Source organism: Cyprinodon variegatus, unplaced genomic scaffold, assembly GCF_000732505.1.
Source record: "Cyprinodon variegatus isolate N-32 unplaced genomic scaffold, C_variegatus-1.0 Scaffold1448, whole genome shotgun sequence".
NCBI lineage: Eukaryota > Metazoa > Chordata > Actinopteri > Cyprinodontiformes > Cyprinodontidae > Cyprinodon > Cyprinodon variegatus.
Genome location: NW_015151901.1, coordinates 138070 through 151485, shown reverse-complemented (window position 1 = coordinate 151485; position 13416 = coordinate 138070). Strand labels below are relative to the sequence as shown.

Here is a 13416-nt window from a genome sequence, read left to right as displayed (position 1 = left end):
ATCCATCCATCCATCCATCCATCCATCCATCCATCCATCCATCCACAAAATAATCACATTTTATAAAAATAACAGAATAAAAGAGAAGAATATGATATGAATAAAGGATAATATCATTTCAGAAAATACAATCAAAGAAAACAGGATTTACTCTCAAAACCTTTTTTCACTGAGATGTTTTTCAAAGTTTCTTTTCTAAATTGCAATTTTATTTTAAATTCCCATTTACAGAATTTACAAAATGAGTTCTTGACTTGTTCATTTCAAAATGTTATATTTTATTGATCTTTCTCTCTCATTTTAAATACGATAAAAACAGAAAAAACTGAAGAAATTGAGCACAGAATTGTACTTAATAGAATCGGTTTGTTATGCAGGCTGCCACTGATCCACCTGCATCAGAGACATGCCAGAGCTTTACTTTTCCCCAACACCTGTTAGAATAAGACCCAGGTTACAATTTTAGGAATAAGAAAAGTCTAAATTTTGTAGGAGCCCAATCAGCTGTAACTCAGTATGTCAGTAAGTCAGTATAGCCAAACTTTCCAAAAACTCAGCTCTCAATGCAAAGGAAGAAAGACCCAAACTATTACTGGAAGACGCACCTGACAAAGTGGATGGTGGAAATAATCTCCTCATTTTTAAATATTGTGCGGCACATTTCATCAAGCTGTGATCTGCAGAATCCTTCATTGAAAAACATTATTAAGAAGCAAAGACAGTTAAAGAATCCTGACATTTTTACTGTGGATTTTCAACTGATTTGAGGCATTTTAAGAAGAAATGCAGACCTTTTAAAATCTTATTTAATTGGAAAAAGCATTATTTTTGTTCCTTAATTTCAACTTGATGCTCAACAGCAGAGTTACCACCCATTTATTTCACCTGGATGAAGAGAGATTAAATAACATTCTGTCCTTGCTAAGAAAACATGATAAAACACAGATGTCTTAATTTAAATTACACAATCAAACCTTCACAATTCCATCTTCTAATTATTTTTTAGTTATTTTTTTGTGTGACATCACTAGTTTCAGCCTGACAACTTTGTTGTTATAAAGTTTGGGCAAACCTCCACTTGACTGTGAAAAATCTTAACTCATTGCTGTTTGTGACCTGAGGCTGTTATTTTATTTTAGTTTTTTTTAGGAAGTCAAAAAAAATAATAATATATAGTATATAATATATATAATATATGATGATGAGCTAGTTATTAGTATTTTAAGACCTTATTTTGAGATTTTAAGTGCTGGCTAGCTCAAGTGGTAAGGCCCTGGGTACGAATCCCTGCTGGGGGGAAATGAGCGGCTTCTTTGGGTCCTTAGGCAAGACCTTCACCCTAATGCCTGCTTTATGAGTTGCTTTGCAAAAAAGCATCTGCTAAATACATAAAAATAAGACCTACAGAGCTATATAGTAAACCTCTTAGCTATTTTTTCCTGCTTGAGTTGGAAAAGAATTTGCAAAGCCGCCGTATTTCCTGCATAGCAACAGATTATCATAATATTTAAAAATAAGGAAATGTAAAGCAAATGCCTTTAAAAAATGCAACTTTGAACATTATGATGTGCTTGCAAAAGGACATTATAATATATATCTATGTGTGTTTTTTACTGTTTTTTTTTTTTTGAGATGTTGTTTTCCAAATTTTAGGCTTGCAAATGCTTTTTTTTAATTCTGGGTGGTTTCTCAGACCAATAAAAATGTTACTGCTAATGTTAATAACTTCTGCATACACAGAAATTACTCTAAAACTCTTTTTGACTGAGGTTGTTTTTAATGCGTTCTATCCATCCCTTATTGGAACAAATTTCACTTCATAGATTTTCTACTTCAGGGGAATTTTAAGCTGAAACCCCCCCACTGCATCACACTTCACTCCCCCGTTTCACTTACACTCCAGCTTGTCCTCAGGCGTCCCCCTTTCTAACAGCGATAGGTAGCAGACGATGTCCTTGAGAAAGACCACCTGAGGTGACGTCTGTGGGGAGCCTTTCTGAGGCGACGGGCTTCTCCGCAGGGATCGATGCTTCTCTGTAAGTTGCACAACACAAACCTTCAAAGTTACACAGTACCGATCACTGTCTGCGCTGAGGTACGAGCCCTCCGCCTACTTTAATGAGGCTAAATGAGCAACAGCATCTGCAAAATACACACTTTTGCATTAGTTTAACAGGTTTGGAGAGCTGTGATCACAGTATAGCATGTAGAGACAACAGAGAGTTGAGGAAAACAAGCTGAGAAAGCACTATTTATAGTATTATATGGGGGCGGCAATGCCACACAATACGATAAGAGGTCTAAAAGGAAGGAAAAAAGACTAGCAGCTAATAGATTATACCAACTCAACCAGTCATCAGCCTCTCATTCTACTGACAAAGTTTGCAAAGATTTTTATTTTTGCCTTATGCTTTAAAGCATTATAAACAGTGAAACTAAACCCTGGAAGGTCTTTAAAGCGTCTGTTGATTAAAACCTCTTCGAAAGCAAAGCAAAGCCGAGTTCAATTCAGTTTATAGCGCAAATTCACAACACGTCATCTCAAGTCACTTTACAATTAAACCAGATCATACAGTAAATTGATTTAAAGTTTTCTAAGGAAAACCAGTTGATTGCATCGACTCATTACTCATTTTTGGCAACAGTGGAGAGGAAAAACTCCCTTTTAACAGGAAGAAACCTCCAGCAGAACCAGGCTCAGTGTGAGCGGCCATCTGCTGAGGCCCACTGGGGTTCAAGGAGACAGAAGCAGACATAGAAAAAGAAGCATAGATACAAAAGGCAACTGTCAACCAGCTCCACAGGCGTAGCCTCGTGAGACCATCCTGATCTCGCGAGCTTTCAAGGTTTCACTCGCTAATCAGTCTGGAGACTCTCCGTTGAAGAAAATTTGGAGCCGTTCACCAAACGAACGTCCAATCAGCGTTGGCTTTGAGGCGGGTTGAGGTGTGACAGTTCAGTCTAAAGAACATGGCGGCTTCAGCCGATGAAACTAGCGTTAGCGTGGCTATCGAGCAAGTTTTATCAGAATTACAGAGTATTTCTTCACTGAAAGAAGAGCAAAACACTGCTCTGGAGGCTTTTCTCAGAGGAAAAGATGTTTTTGCTCTTCTCCCGACTGGTTTCGGCAAGAGTTTGATCTATCAATTGGCTCCTCTTCGTCGTCGCTCTGTTAGTACGTCATATGCTTCATTGATCTGATTGGTTTATTTGGCCCGTCTATCACCAACATAGGCCAATCAGCTAACCAGTATTTTTGCCCCTTCCAAAAATTACTTCAACGGAAGGTTTCCAGATGGATATGCGGAGCAAATCCATCTGGCGGAGTCAGGTAACCACAGGCGGCCCCGTCCAGGAAACACACAGCCAGGCAGACGAGCTCCGAGCCAGCTCCAATGCCAGAGGACCAAGAGAGCACATCCAGCCAGTCAGTCAGAGAAACAGGACCACACTGAAAAACAGGCCAAGCTCCACTATCTATAAACAAAGGTGTGGCTTTGATAACTAGCGCAGTCATTACATTTCTTCTCTGCTTCTCTGTGCTTTCACTGCATAAAATTATAGAAGCTGCTGGGAATGACGGCAGCTGTGGTCAGTGTGCTAGTTCCTGACAGAATGGGTTCAAAAGAGGCTGAGCTGCACAGTGAATAGTAGTTTTCAGCTTTCTGTATTCTACTGACCTGGAAGAAAAAACATTGTCTTCTGATCGTGAGCTGTTAGTAGCATCATGAATTTATTTATTTTTCATTTTTTTGGGCTGGCTGCTTTTCGTTCTGTTGATCAGTTGCACCTGTGTCCTTCCTTATTAACATCATTCCTGACATATGTTTTCATGTCTTATTAATAATGCATCCGTGTCTCTCTGTCAGTCTTTGCCAGATTGTCTTGTGCTTTCCTGTATGAGAGGCACTCCAGTGTCATTGTGCACCACCTGCCTTTCTGTTTTCTTCTACTCGAACTCTCATTGGATTCTTTCTGGCTTCAGACTCTGGTCATGTCCTGGATTGTTTTTGCCTGTCTCCAGTTTGCTCAAATCCAGTCGATAAAGTGCCAGCGCTTTATCGATAAAAAGAATGTCACCCACTCAAAGCCTGTCAGCCGCTGATTACGTTCTTATCTGCCTCCTTAAAGGAATAGTACACCCAAAACATGATTAGCCTTCATTTTCTACTCACCCCCATGCTGAACAACACTCTGGAGTACTTTTTTGATATCTCAAATGCATCTGGAGATCTGGGAGGCTTCTTGCTGTCTGCTGACATTCAAATAATGGAGGTCTATGGCGACCGAGGCAGAAAGGTCCATAAAAGTCCACAAAAAACGTGTCAATATTCCTCCATACTGCTCGTCCAATGTATTCCAAGTGTCCTGAGTGGGTAGCGTCCATAATTTACTCAAAACGAAGTCATTTAGAATGTTTTTAGAGCATAAACAGTAGTGTATAGGATTTCCTAAAAGCGCGATCACGAGTCTACGGAAACCGCAGCAGACCAAACCAGATGAAAGTGAGAACGAGTTCTCCCTTAAAGTCCTGTGTGTGAAGATGGTCATTTTACTCAAAGGGGGAGAGATCTTGTAGCCATACTCACCTGAGGAGAGCTTTGGGGACACTGGGGATTTGGTAGAACCAGCATTGGGGTTCAAGGCATTGCTACAAGCCTCTGAAGGTTTGGCCTGCATGCACGGCGATCGATGCCCCCCCCCGGGCGTGTGGGCCGCTGTTCCCGACCGCTGTGAGGAAGAGCGGGATGAGCAAGGGGAAGTGGTAGCTCCTGAGCCCGCTGCACTCATCACACCGGAGTGCTCTGGGGTATGTCGGCCCATGGCAGACAGGATGCTCTTTCCGTTCATCCCTGATGGTGTCAGACAGAAGGGAAAACATCACAGAGGTTAGAGAGGAATTTACTTTAAAGGAGTAAAAAAAAGAAAAAAAAAGTTTTCAACTTTACAACAACGGTTATAAAAAGGACATTAAGGAAGCATGGGGGAGAAGGAAGCAGAGAAACACTGCGTTAGAACTAGACCAATTACAAAGCATCACCGCCAAAGTGCCACTGACTGATTCACAGACCTGATAAAGTGCCTTACAAAGTATTCATACCCCATTCTCACATCTCATCACATTACTATCAAAAACTTCACTATTTCTGAGCCGTTCATAGAGGAAGCACTGATCACTTTTCTATAACTCCTCTCCAATTATTCATCCTCTGCAGTTGCTGTCATTAACTTTACCTCCCAGTTTATTTTTTCACTCCGTTTACTCTTTATAAAGGTATTTCTATTCTAAAAATACCAATGCGATCGGTTTGGTAACTTCATTTAAATGATTTCATATCTTTTTTTGTCATATCATTTTATATCGTAGATTTTATCTATAAAAACTAGATTTGCTTTGGCCAAATTCCTTAAAATACTTTATGTGGCTTTGCAAAATGTCTCAGACCAACATAATGTAGAGAATATTATAAAGAGGAAAATTTGGCTGTGACTCCATCCTGAGCGGCTGCCATGTTTGTGCTGATGTTTCTAGATGTTGGAGCTGGGCCTGTTTTTCAGTGTAGTCCTGTTTCTCTGACTGTGACTAACTGGATGTGCTCTCTTCATCCTCTGACATGGGAGCTGGCTCGGAGCTCGTCTGCCTGGCTGTGTGTTTCCTGGACGGGGCCGCCTGTGGAGCTGGTTGACAGTTGCCTTTTGTATCTATGCTTCTTTTTCTATGTCTGCTTCTGTCTCCTTGAACCCCAGTGGGCCTCAGCAGATGGCCGCTCACACTGAGCCTGGTTCTGCTGGAGGTTTCTTCCTGTTCTAAGGGAGTTTTTTCTCTCTACTGTCGCTGCAAGCATGCTTAGTGTGAGGGTTTGATGAAGAGTCGATGCAATCAACTAGTTTTCCTTGGATAGAACATTTTTAATAAATTAAACTGAATTGAAAATGAAAAAATATATTTGAAAAAGTTTACAGATAAAAAAAAACATGGCATAAATATGCTTTACACCGTGTTTAATCTGATGATGTAAAACATTTAGCTTTCAGAAGTCAGAATTTATTTAATCTTAGCTGTTCTGTTTTTGGTATAAAACCCTGGAGAGGAGGTGGTTTTAAAGTAAAGTGAGGTTCTAAAACATTATCTCAGGTGTTAAATGCCTCCCAGAGCTCTCTATGCAGCTCATCTTCTGAGAGTAAAAAGATGATGAATGATTTGGAAACACAAAGAAATGTTTCTCCATTAATACTGACAAGAAGAAGAAGCCAACTGTCCTATCGGAACTTTAGAGGAGCTGCAGAACTTCCAGCTCAGGTGGTTAAATCTGTCAACAGCTAGCCAGCAATTCTAGAAAAGAAGGAAAGGTTAAAGAATTCCTATTTGAATGTGAGACAAACAAACAGAGGGAATTTTGTTCCGTTGTTGTTTAAATCAAACAACACGTTTTCTTAATAAAAAATTTAATGAAAAATGAATAAAAATTAATAAGTACATTTTCTGTTTTCTAAGATTTAATTCATTTATTTAATAGTTTTTAAAAATGTTTCATTATTTCAAAATTTATTTTTGTAGCGTTATAAAAAAAAATGTTTAACCAGATTTTATATTTTAAAGTTTCATCTATTTTTCTTCATAAGGTTGGATTTAATGAAAAGCATTCTTTTCATCTTAAGTTTTACAGACTGCATTCCTTTCACTTTAGCCCAATAATAATGTTGTTGCTATCGTCCATCCAGGGCAATATCTTTAATTAGCAACGCTCCCGGGGAAAACCTGCCCCCAAACGTAAAGAGAATGTCAAAAGAATGCAATTTGTAAAACTCAAACGGAATAAGAGAAATTTTAAATTAAAAAAAGGAAGCAATTCAAGAGAGAATATTTAAATAAAATATGAGACAACAGCAAAGTTGCAAAGTTTTCAAAGTTTCATTTTTGGATGGGTTTGTTTATTTAAATTTCCATTCATAAAATGTATTCTTTGCTCTTGACAATGCAACAAATTCTGCTCCATACAAACATATAGTTAAAATGAGACAATCTAATTTTTTTTCCTTATGTTTCTGTGGTGAAGTGAAAGGGAACATGATGCATGATTTCTGTTCAAAGACACTCACTGACAAATCAGACTTAGATTCTCCTATCTAGCATGGAAGAAAATTAAGTCAGTCTCTAATTGAAATCTAAATAAGTCATTTTTTCTTAAAATCAGTGCATTTTGTCCTGAATGAAGGAGGTAAGTGAGATATTTTGTAAATAGAAGACAATTTACATTTAAACTAAATAAAAGCAAATGCATTGTCTAATTACCAGTGTTGTATAAAGTACTGAAATCTCGGAGTCCAGTAAAAGTATAAGTACACTGCAAAAACAATCTGAAATTAAGTAAAAGTTTCTTAAATCAAGTGTATTTACCCTTAATTTGAGCAGGTAAATAAGATAGTTTGCCAGTGGAATGAGTATTTTTACACTTAAAATAAGTTAATTAGATAATATGCACTTGAAATAAGACAATGCAATTGGTTTTTCTTATTTCAAATGTCAATTGTCTCGTTCCATTGGCAAAGTCTCTCATTTATCTCCTCAAATCAGGATAAAATGCACTTATTTTAAGAAAAAAATGACTTATTTAGATCTACATTTTTTGCAGTGTACCTCTCCAAAATATAATATATAAAGTCACCGACTGAAATGTTACTTGAGTAAAAGTCTTCAAGTATCTGAAATGGCTTGTACTTTAGTATAAGAATTACTGTAAAAATAGATGTACTCAAGTAATGTAGTGAAAAGTATAAGTAAAAAGTAAGTGCAGTTTTAATTACATTTTTTTTTTACATTTTGGTAAACTTTGAAGGTTAAGATCACTTAAAATAATCTAAACAATCAAGTGTAGGATAAATTTAGACTGGCTTTGTGAAACAGGCGTATCTTATTGGTGTTGATAAACGAACCCAGGCAAGACCCGACTTTGTAGTCAGTAGGCGGGGTCAAAACACCTGCGTTTCTCTCGCTTTTTTTTTTTTTTTTTTNTATAAGTACACTGCAAAAACAATCTGAAATTAAGTAAAAGTTTCTTAAATCAAGTGTATTTACCCTTAATTTGAGCAGGTAAATAAGATAGTTTGTCAGTGGAATGAGTATTTTTACACTTAAAATAAGTTAATTAGATAATATGCACTTGAAATAAGACAATGCAATTGGTTTTTCTTATTTCAAATGTAAATTGTCTCGTTCCATTGGCAAAGTCTCTCATTTATCTCCTCAAATCAGGATAAAATGCACTTATTTTAAGAAAAAAATGACTTATTTAGATTTAGATTTTTTGCAGTGTACCTCTCCAAAATATGACTTTGGTAAAAGTCCAAGTCACTGACTGAAATGTTACTTGAGTAAAAGTCTTAAAGTATCTGAAATGGCTTGTACTTTAGCATAAGAATTACTGTAAAATTAGATATACTCAAGTAATGTAGTGAAAAGTATAAGTAAAAAGTAAGTGCAGTTTGAATTACATTTTGTTTTACATTTTGGTAAACTTTGAAGGTTAAATTCACTTAAAATAATATAAACAACCAAATGTAGGATCAATTTAGACTGTCTTTGTGAAACAGACGTATCTTATTGGTGTTGATAAACGAACCCAGGCAAGACCCGACTTTGTAGTCAGTAGGCGGGGTCAAAACACCTCCGTTTCTCTCGCTCGTTTTTTTTTTTTTTTTTTAACTTAGTAACTAAACCAAACATTGAAAATGTATCGGAGTAAAAGTATGCATTTAAGTTTGTAAATGTAGTGAAGTAAAAGTGAAAGTTCTCAAAAAAATTGTTGTTGTTACTATACAACACTGCTAATTACAAGCACATATTATCTAATTATCTTGTTTTAAGAGTAAAAATACTCATTCAATTGGTAAATCATCTCATTTACCGACTAGAATTAAGGGTAAATACACTTGATTTAGGAAATGTTTACTTATTTCTGGATCGTTTTTTTCAGTAGAAGAGCAAAGCTGTGAATGACACACCCTAAAAGGCTCTATCCATTTTTAATTCAGTCAAAAACATGGCCTATTTATTTTCTGTAAAGCCTTTCGAAAATTCATCATTTTTTTAATTATGCACCAATTCGTGGTGCATAAAACTCACATAATTATAACGCATAATTTCCACCTAAACACACTGGAATGTGTGATGGTAGTGTTAAAAGTTTTTTGGGGTATAAACACATTTGCATGGCACTGTACCAAGAGCCCTCCATCACGCACACACACACGCACAACAACAGCACACAACCACCAAGGAGCATGAGGTCACAGCCAGCAGGACTCTTGTCCCGTTAAGCCAGTGTCACCGTGGCGACACCAGCCAGTGGCCTGCTGTGGTACCTGTAATGGGAGCACAGGCCACTTCAGTCTGAATAGAGATGCCTGCATCAATGGAACGGGCGTCTGTGGTCAGTGATTCATTCAAGGAGACAGAAAAACAGCGACAGAAGTGAAGAACAGCGAAGAAAGAGTTCAGGGGTAAACTCATACATATAAAACCTGCTCCTCTGTCTTATAGCGGAGGTTAAAAAAGACCTTTATCATTTGCTTCATAGGAGATATTTCCTTAAGGTGGACAAGAGGGATTAATCACAAACAGCAACATACAAACTATAGGCAGGGGAAAAAACATTTAAACCATGTTTCAACATTATGAGCTGTAGATAAAAGAATAAACTACTTTAAAATTCATTGTATTTGATCCAGAACAAATTAAGTAGATGAATGTAATGAAGATGGCCACTAGGTGTCAGTATGCACCATGATCGGTGTCTTCGTTTGTATCACTGGACCCCAGCACACTATGCATAGAAACATAGAGTTGATTTTATTCCTGAAGCGACTGACAGATCAGCCACCATATTCAGACCATTTCCTGGAAAGGGACGATCGCTCTCAAGCTCAAATAGCAGTGCTGAAGGGGGGGTAGGGGGGTTCTGGAACTGAATTATATCCATCGAGATGCTGGACGAGAGACAATAAATTTGTGGTATTTCTCTGAGGCCTGAAAAAGTACTTAAATCAACAAATTCTTCAGTTCTCTGTAAACTAGAAGACATGTTTGGTTCCAACTCTTCTAAAAGAAACATGGAGATGCAGCCATTAAAGAAGCAGGTGTTGCTGCAGACTGAGAGGAAAAGTAGATGATAAAAAGTTGGTGAAGTTTCTCAGTCTTCCAGGTCAGTCATTCCCAAAAAAGTAAAAAAAAAAAACAATCCACTGGACTTTGTTTCTAAGTTTGAAGACGTTTTGGTTCTCTTCCAGGAAGCTTTTTCAATTCAGTGTCAGAAATAGCGTTGAGTTCGAGGCGCTTATCGAGTGGTCCAAAGCAAAGCCTTGTTTTGGCTTAGAAAACATGCAAATTGACCCGGATGAGCCGGTCCGCCCCTTAGGAATGGGGGTAGTTTTGTTTCTTTGTTTGCCTGCAATGCCCGATAAATGTTTATGACTCTGAAAGTTGAAATTGTTGGCCTGGCTGAAACAGGCGAGGTGTTTTAGTCTCCTCTATGGGGGTCGGGGTTGCAATGATAGCGGGAAGGAATCAACTCAATAGCTGCATTGGAAAAAAATCGAAATCTAGATAAGTAATGTTTTTTCTAAAATAAATGCTTTTTTTCTTGAATTGAGGAGGTAAATGAGACACTTTGCCGATGAAATAAGACAATTTACATTTGAAATAACAAAAAATGATGTCATTGTCTTCTTTCAAGTGCATATTATCTAATTATGTTATTTTAAGAGTAAAAATCCTTATTTTATTGGCAAAATCATGTTATTTACCTACTCAAAAAAAGGCTAAATACATATAATTTAAGACATTTTGAGTTATTTCTAAATAATGTGCCATGTGCTGATTTTGAAAGCTGAAATCTGAGACCGCCCAGTTCCAAAGGCGCATTTGCATGTTTTCTAAGACAAAAATGAATTAGTGAATTTCTCCGCTATGAGATCAATAAAGCTCATCTAATCTTATCTAATCTAAAAAAGTGTTTTTGGTTCACTCTATAAAGCCTTGAACTTAACTCTATTTCTGACACTTTGAATTGGAAAAGCTTAGTGGACGGGAAGAGAAATGTCTTCAAACTTGTAAACAAAGTAGAGTGGATTGTTTTTTGGAAGAGAAAAAAAGTCTTTCCTGCCTTTTGAGGCTGCAGGAACAAAATTATTCAGATTTCTTAATGGAAACTCCTCAAGTAAAACAGAAATGATAAGTAACACCTCTCTATTTAAAAAAACATTTTTCTGACTGACCCAGTTTCTGATTCAGCTGCCCGTCTGTGAGCTCAGCTGCTCTGCAGGGAGAACCAAACTGGAGGAAACTGGAAACTGTGGAAACAGCGAGCCAGACGGTTTACACGCGGCGCAGAGATGTCTGCTCTGTACGGAAGAGGATTAGGGCCACTGAAAAAAAAAAGTTAACTGATTTTAAAATTTTATTGCAGTTTAACATGGGAAAGNTGCTTCGCTTCTTCTTCTTCTTCTTGTTTACTACTGGTGGTTGGCTTTGGTCGCAGTACCGCCACCTTCTGCTCTGGAGTGTAAACGCTTCGCCTATGAGAAAAAGGAGCAGCATGAACCGAACGCAACACACGAGAACCGAACGGTTCGGACGGTTTTCATAAATCGTCCCATCCCTAGTACGTAGATGGAAAATTGAAGGGCCGAAAATCTTTCCCAGTCCAAGCCTGGACGGATTTGATGACGTCAAATGGAAAATATCAATTCCAGTGGATTGTTTTCCTTTTTGTTTGGAATGACTATGACCTGAATGACTGAGAACCTTCGCCAGCATACCTTAAGTCTAAGATTCTCTCACTTTTCAAAGAGAATCTGCCACTGACCATCAGAGACCTGCGATGGAAAAGACCAAGGAAGCTCCTCCAACGCTGTGTTTTTACCTCAATGTGCACAGGTGGAGGTGTTATAAGGGGCCCGGTGTGAACGCAGCATTGAAGAAAAACCTTCAGAGTGGTAGGAAAGCTAAGAAACACTACGTTAAAAGTCCTAATTTTCTCTGCTACTTTTCCTTTTTCATTTCAAACCATTAAACCATGAAAGCAGAGCAGAGAGCGCCTACCTGGGGCTGATCTCCCGGCTCATGTCTGCCAGGTCATCCAGCTGGGCGACGTTCTGAGGAGCAGCAGAGTCACCATTGGCTTTGACGGCTGACGCCAGTTTCCTCAGGCATCCTGCGGCTGCCTTCATTAACCCCTGACATGGGCCCATCACCTGCCGGTCCCTCTCTGACCAGTACATGTCCCGGTTGCCCCGAGGGTTGCCTTCATCCTGGTCATCGTCCAGAACGTCATTGAACGGGTCCTGAGCTTCAGATAGGGCCTGTGTTCATTAAAACATCCCAGGAAAGAACCAATATTCCCAGTTACTCAGCAGGAAATCCAGTTTACTGAAGCAACAGTGTCTTTAGAACGGCGACTACCGATGCAGATTACTCTGTCAGTCTAACTAACCAGGCAGGAGCTTCTACTTTCTGTTAGGGTCAATTCCTGAAGCCTATCATGTTTTCTCTTCCTCCGTTCACATGTTTAGATAATAAATGTTACACGTTTATCAAAAACAAAACACAAAAAACACAATAAATAAATAGGATATGCAGCTATCAATTCTATTTATAATTGATTCATTTATTTAACGAATATTTCTAGTGAATCCTTTAAAATAAAAAAAAGTTTATTGCGCCTTGGTAAACGGCCAAAACAATAAATGCGATTTACGTACATATGTATGTAAACAAACCAATAAAATGGAGATCTGTCAGTAGCTTGTTCTTTCAGCAAATGGCCTGTTTTACAGAGTGCTTCCCATTCTGAAACGCGTCCATTACCTAATTAAAAGATAACTAATTCAATAGCGTTCAAGAATCAAACCGAACACCAACAATGGAGCAGATGGAGGGAGCAGCGATGCATTCACCTCACCTGATTTTAAAGCACGGCTGCTGAATGAATCAGCCGATACCGATACAAGAAAAAAAAGGACAAATATCGACCCCAAATATCTACCAACCGGTAGGAGCAAAAATGGCCGATTGATAATAAAGACCCAAAGACTGTCAAAGCGCTTACCTGCTCCAATTCCTCGATAGCATCCTTTACAACTCCAGTCTGAGAGGACAGAACCACCAGCAGAGCTCCCTTATTTTCTGTCAGTAAACAAACATAAAGCCATTTTAATCTAGTCTGGACTTTTCTTTAGGCTTCCTTTTTTTTTAGGCTTTCAAAAAGTGTTTATTATGATGTAAAGCAAACCAACGAGAAGCTAATGGTGACCACATGGTGCCCCATGCTGACATGGTCTGAGCCGCTCTTTATTCCATACTGTTCAATAAATGATCAGTGTTTTTACTTCAGAGTAATTTTCATGTGAATGTGCTTT

At 38.2% G+C, this 13416-nt stretch overlaps 2 protein-coding genes across 2 annotated transcripts in view; both read right to left on the bottom strand.

Moving 5' to 3' along the window:
• The window catches only part of LOC107103438 (diacylglycerol kinase beta-like), a gene marked incomplete at its 3' end in the record, with an annotated part of 11075 nt that extends 1656 nt beyond the window's left edge, over positions 1–9419 (bottom strand). The window contains exons 1-3 of the mRNA XM_015403150.1: positions 9364–9419; positions 4590–4853; positions 1897–2034 (exon numbers count right to left, since the gene is read on the bottom strand). Coding sequence (XP_015258636.1) covers positions 1897–2034; positions 4590–4851 — 400 coding nt within the window. The remainder of the gene's footprint in view (positions 1–1896; positions 2035–4589; positions 4854–9363) is intronic.
• Positions 9420–12081: 2662 nt separating this feature from the next.
• Positions 12082–13416, bottom strand: part of ccndbp1 (cyclin D-type binding-protein 1) — a 7502-nt gene continuing 6167 nt past the window's right edge. Inside the window, exons 4-5 of the mRNA XM_015403151.1 lie at positions 13107–13183; positions 12082–12360 (exon numbers count right to left, since the gene is read on the bottom strand). Of these exons, the coding sequence (XP_015258637.1) occupies positions 12097–12360; positions 13107–13183 (341 nt within the window). The 3' untranslated portion in view covers positions 12082–12096. The remainder of the gene's footprint in view (positions 12361–13106; positions 13184–13416) is intronic.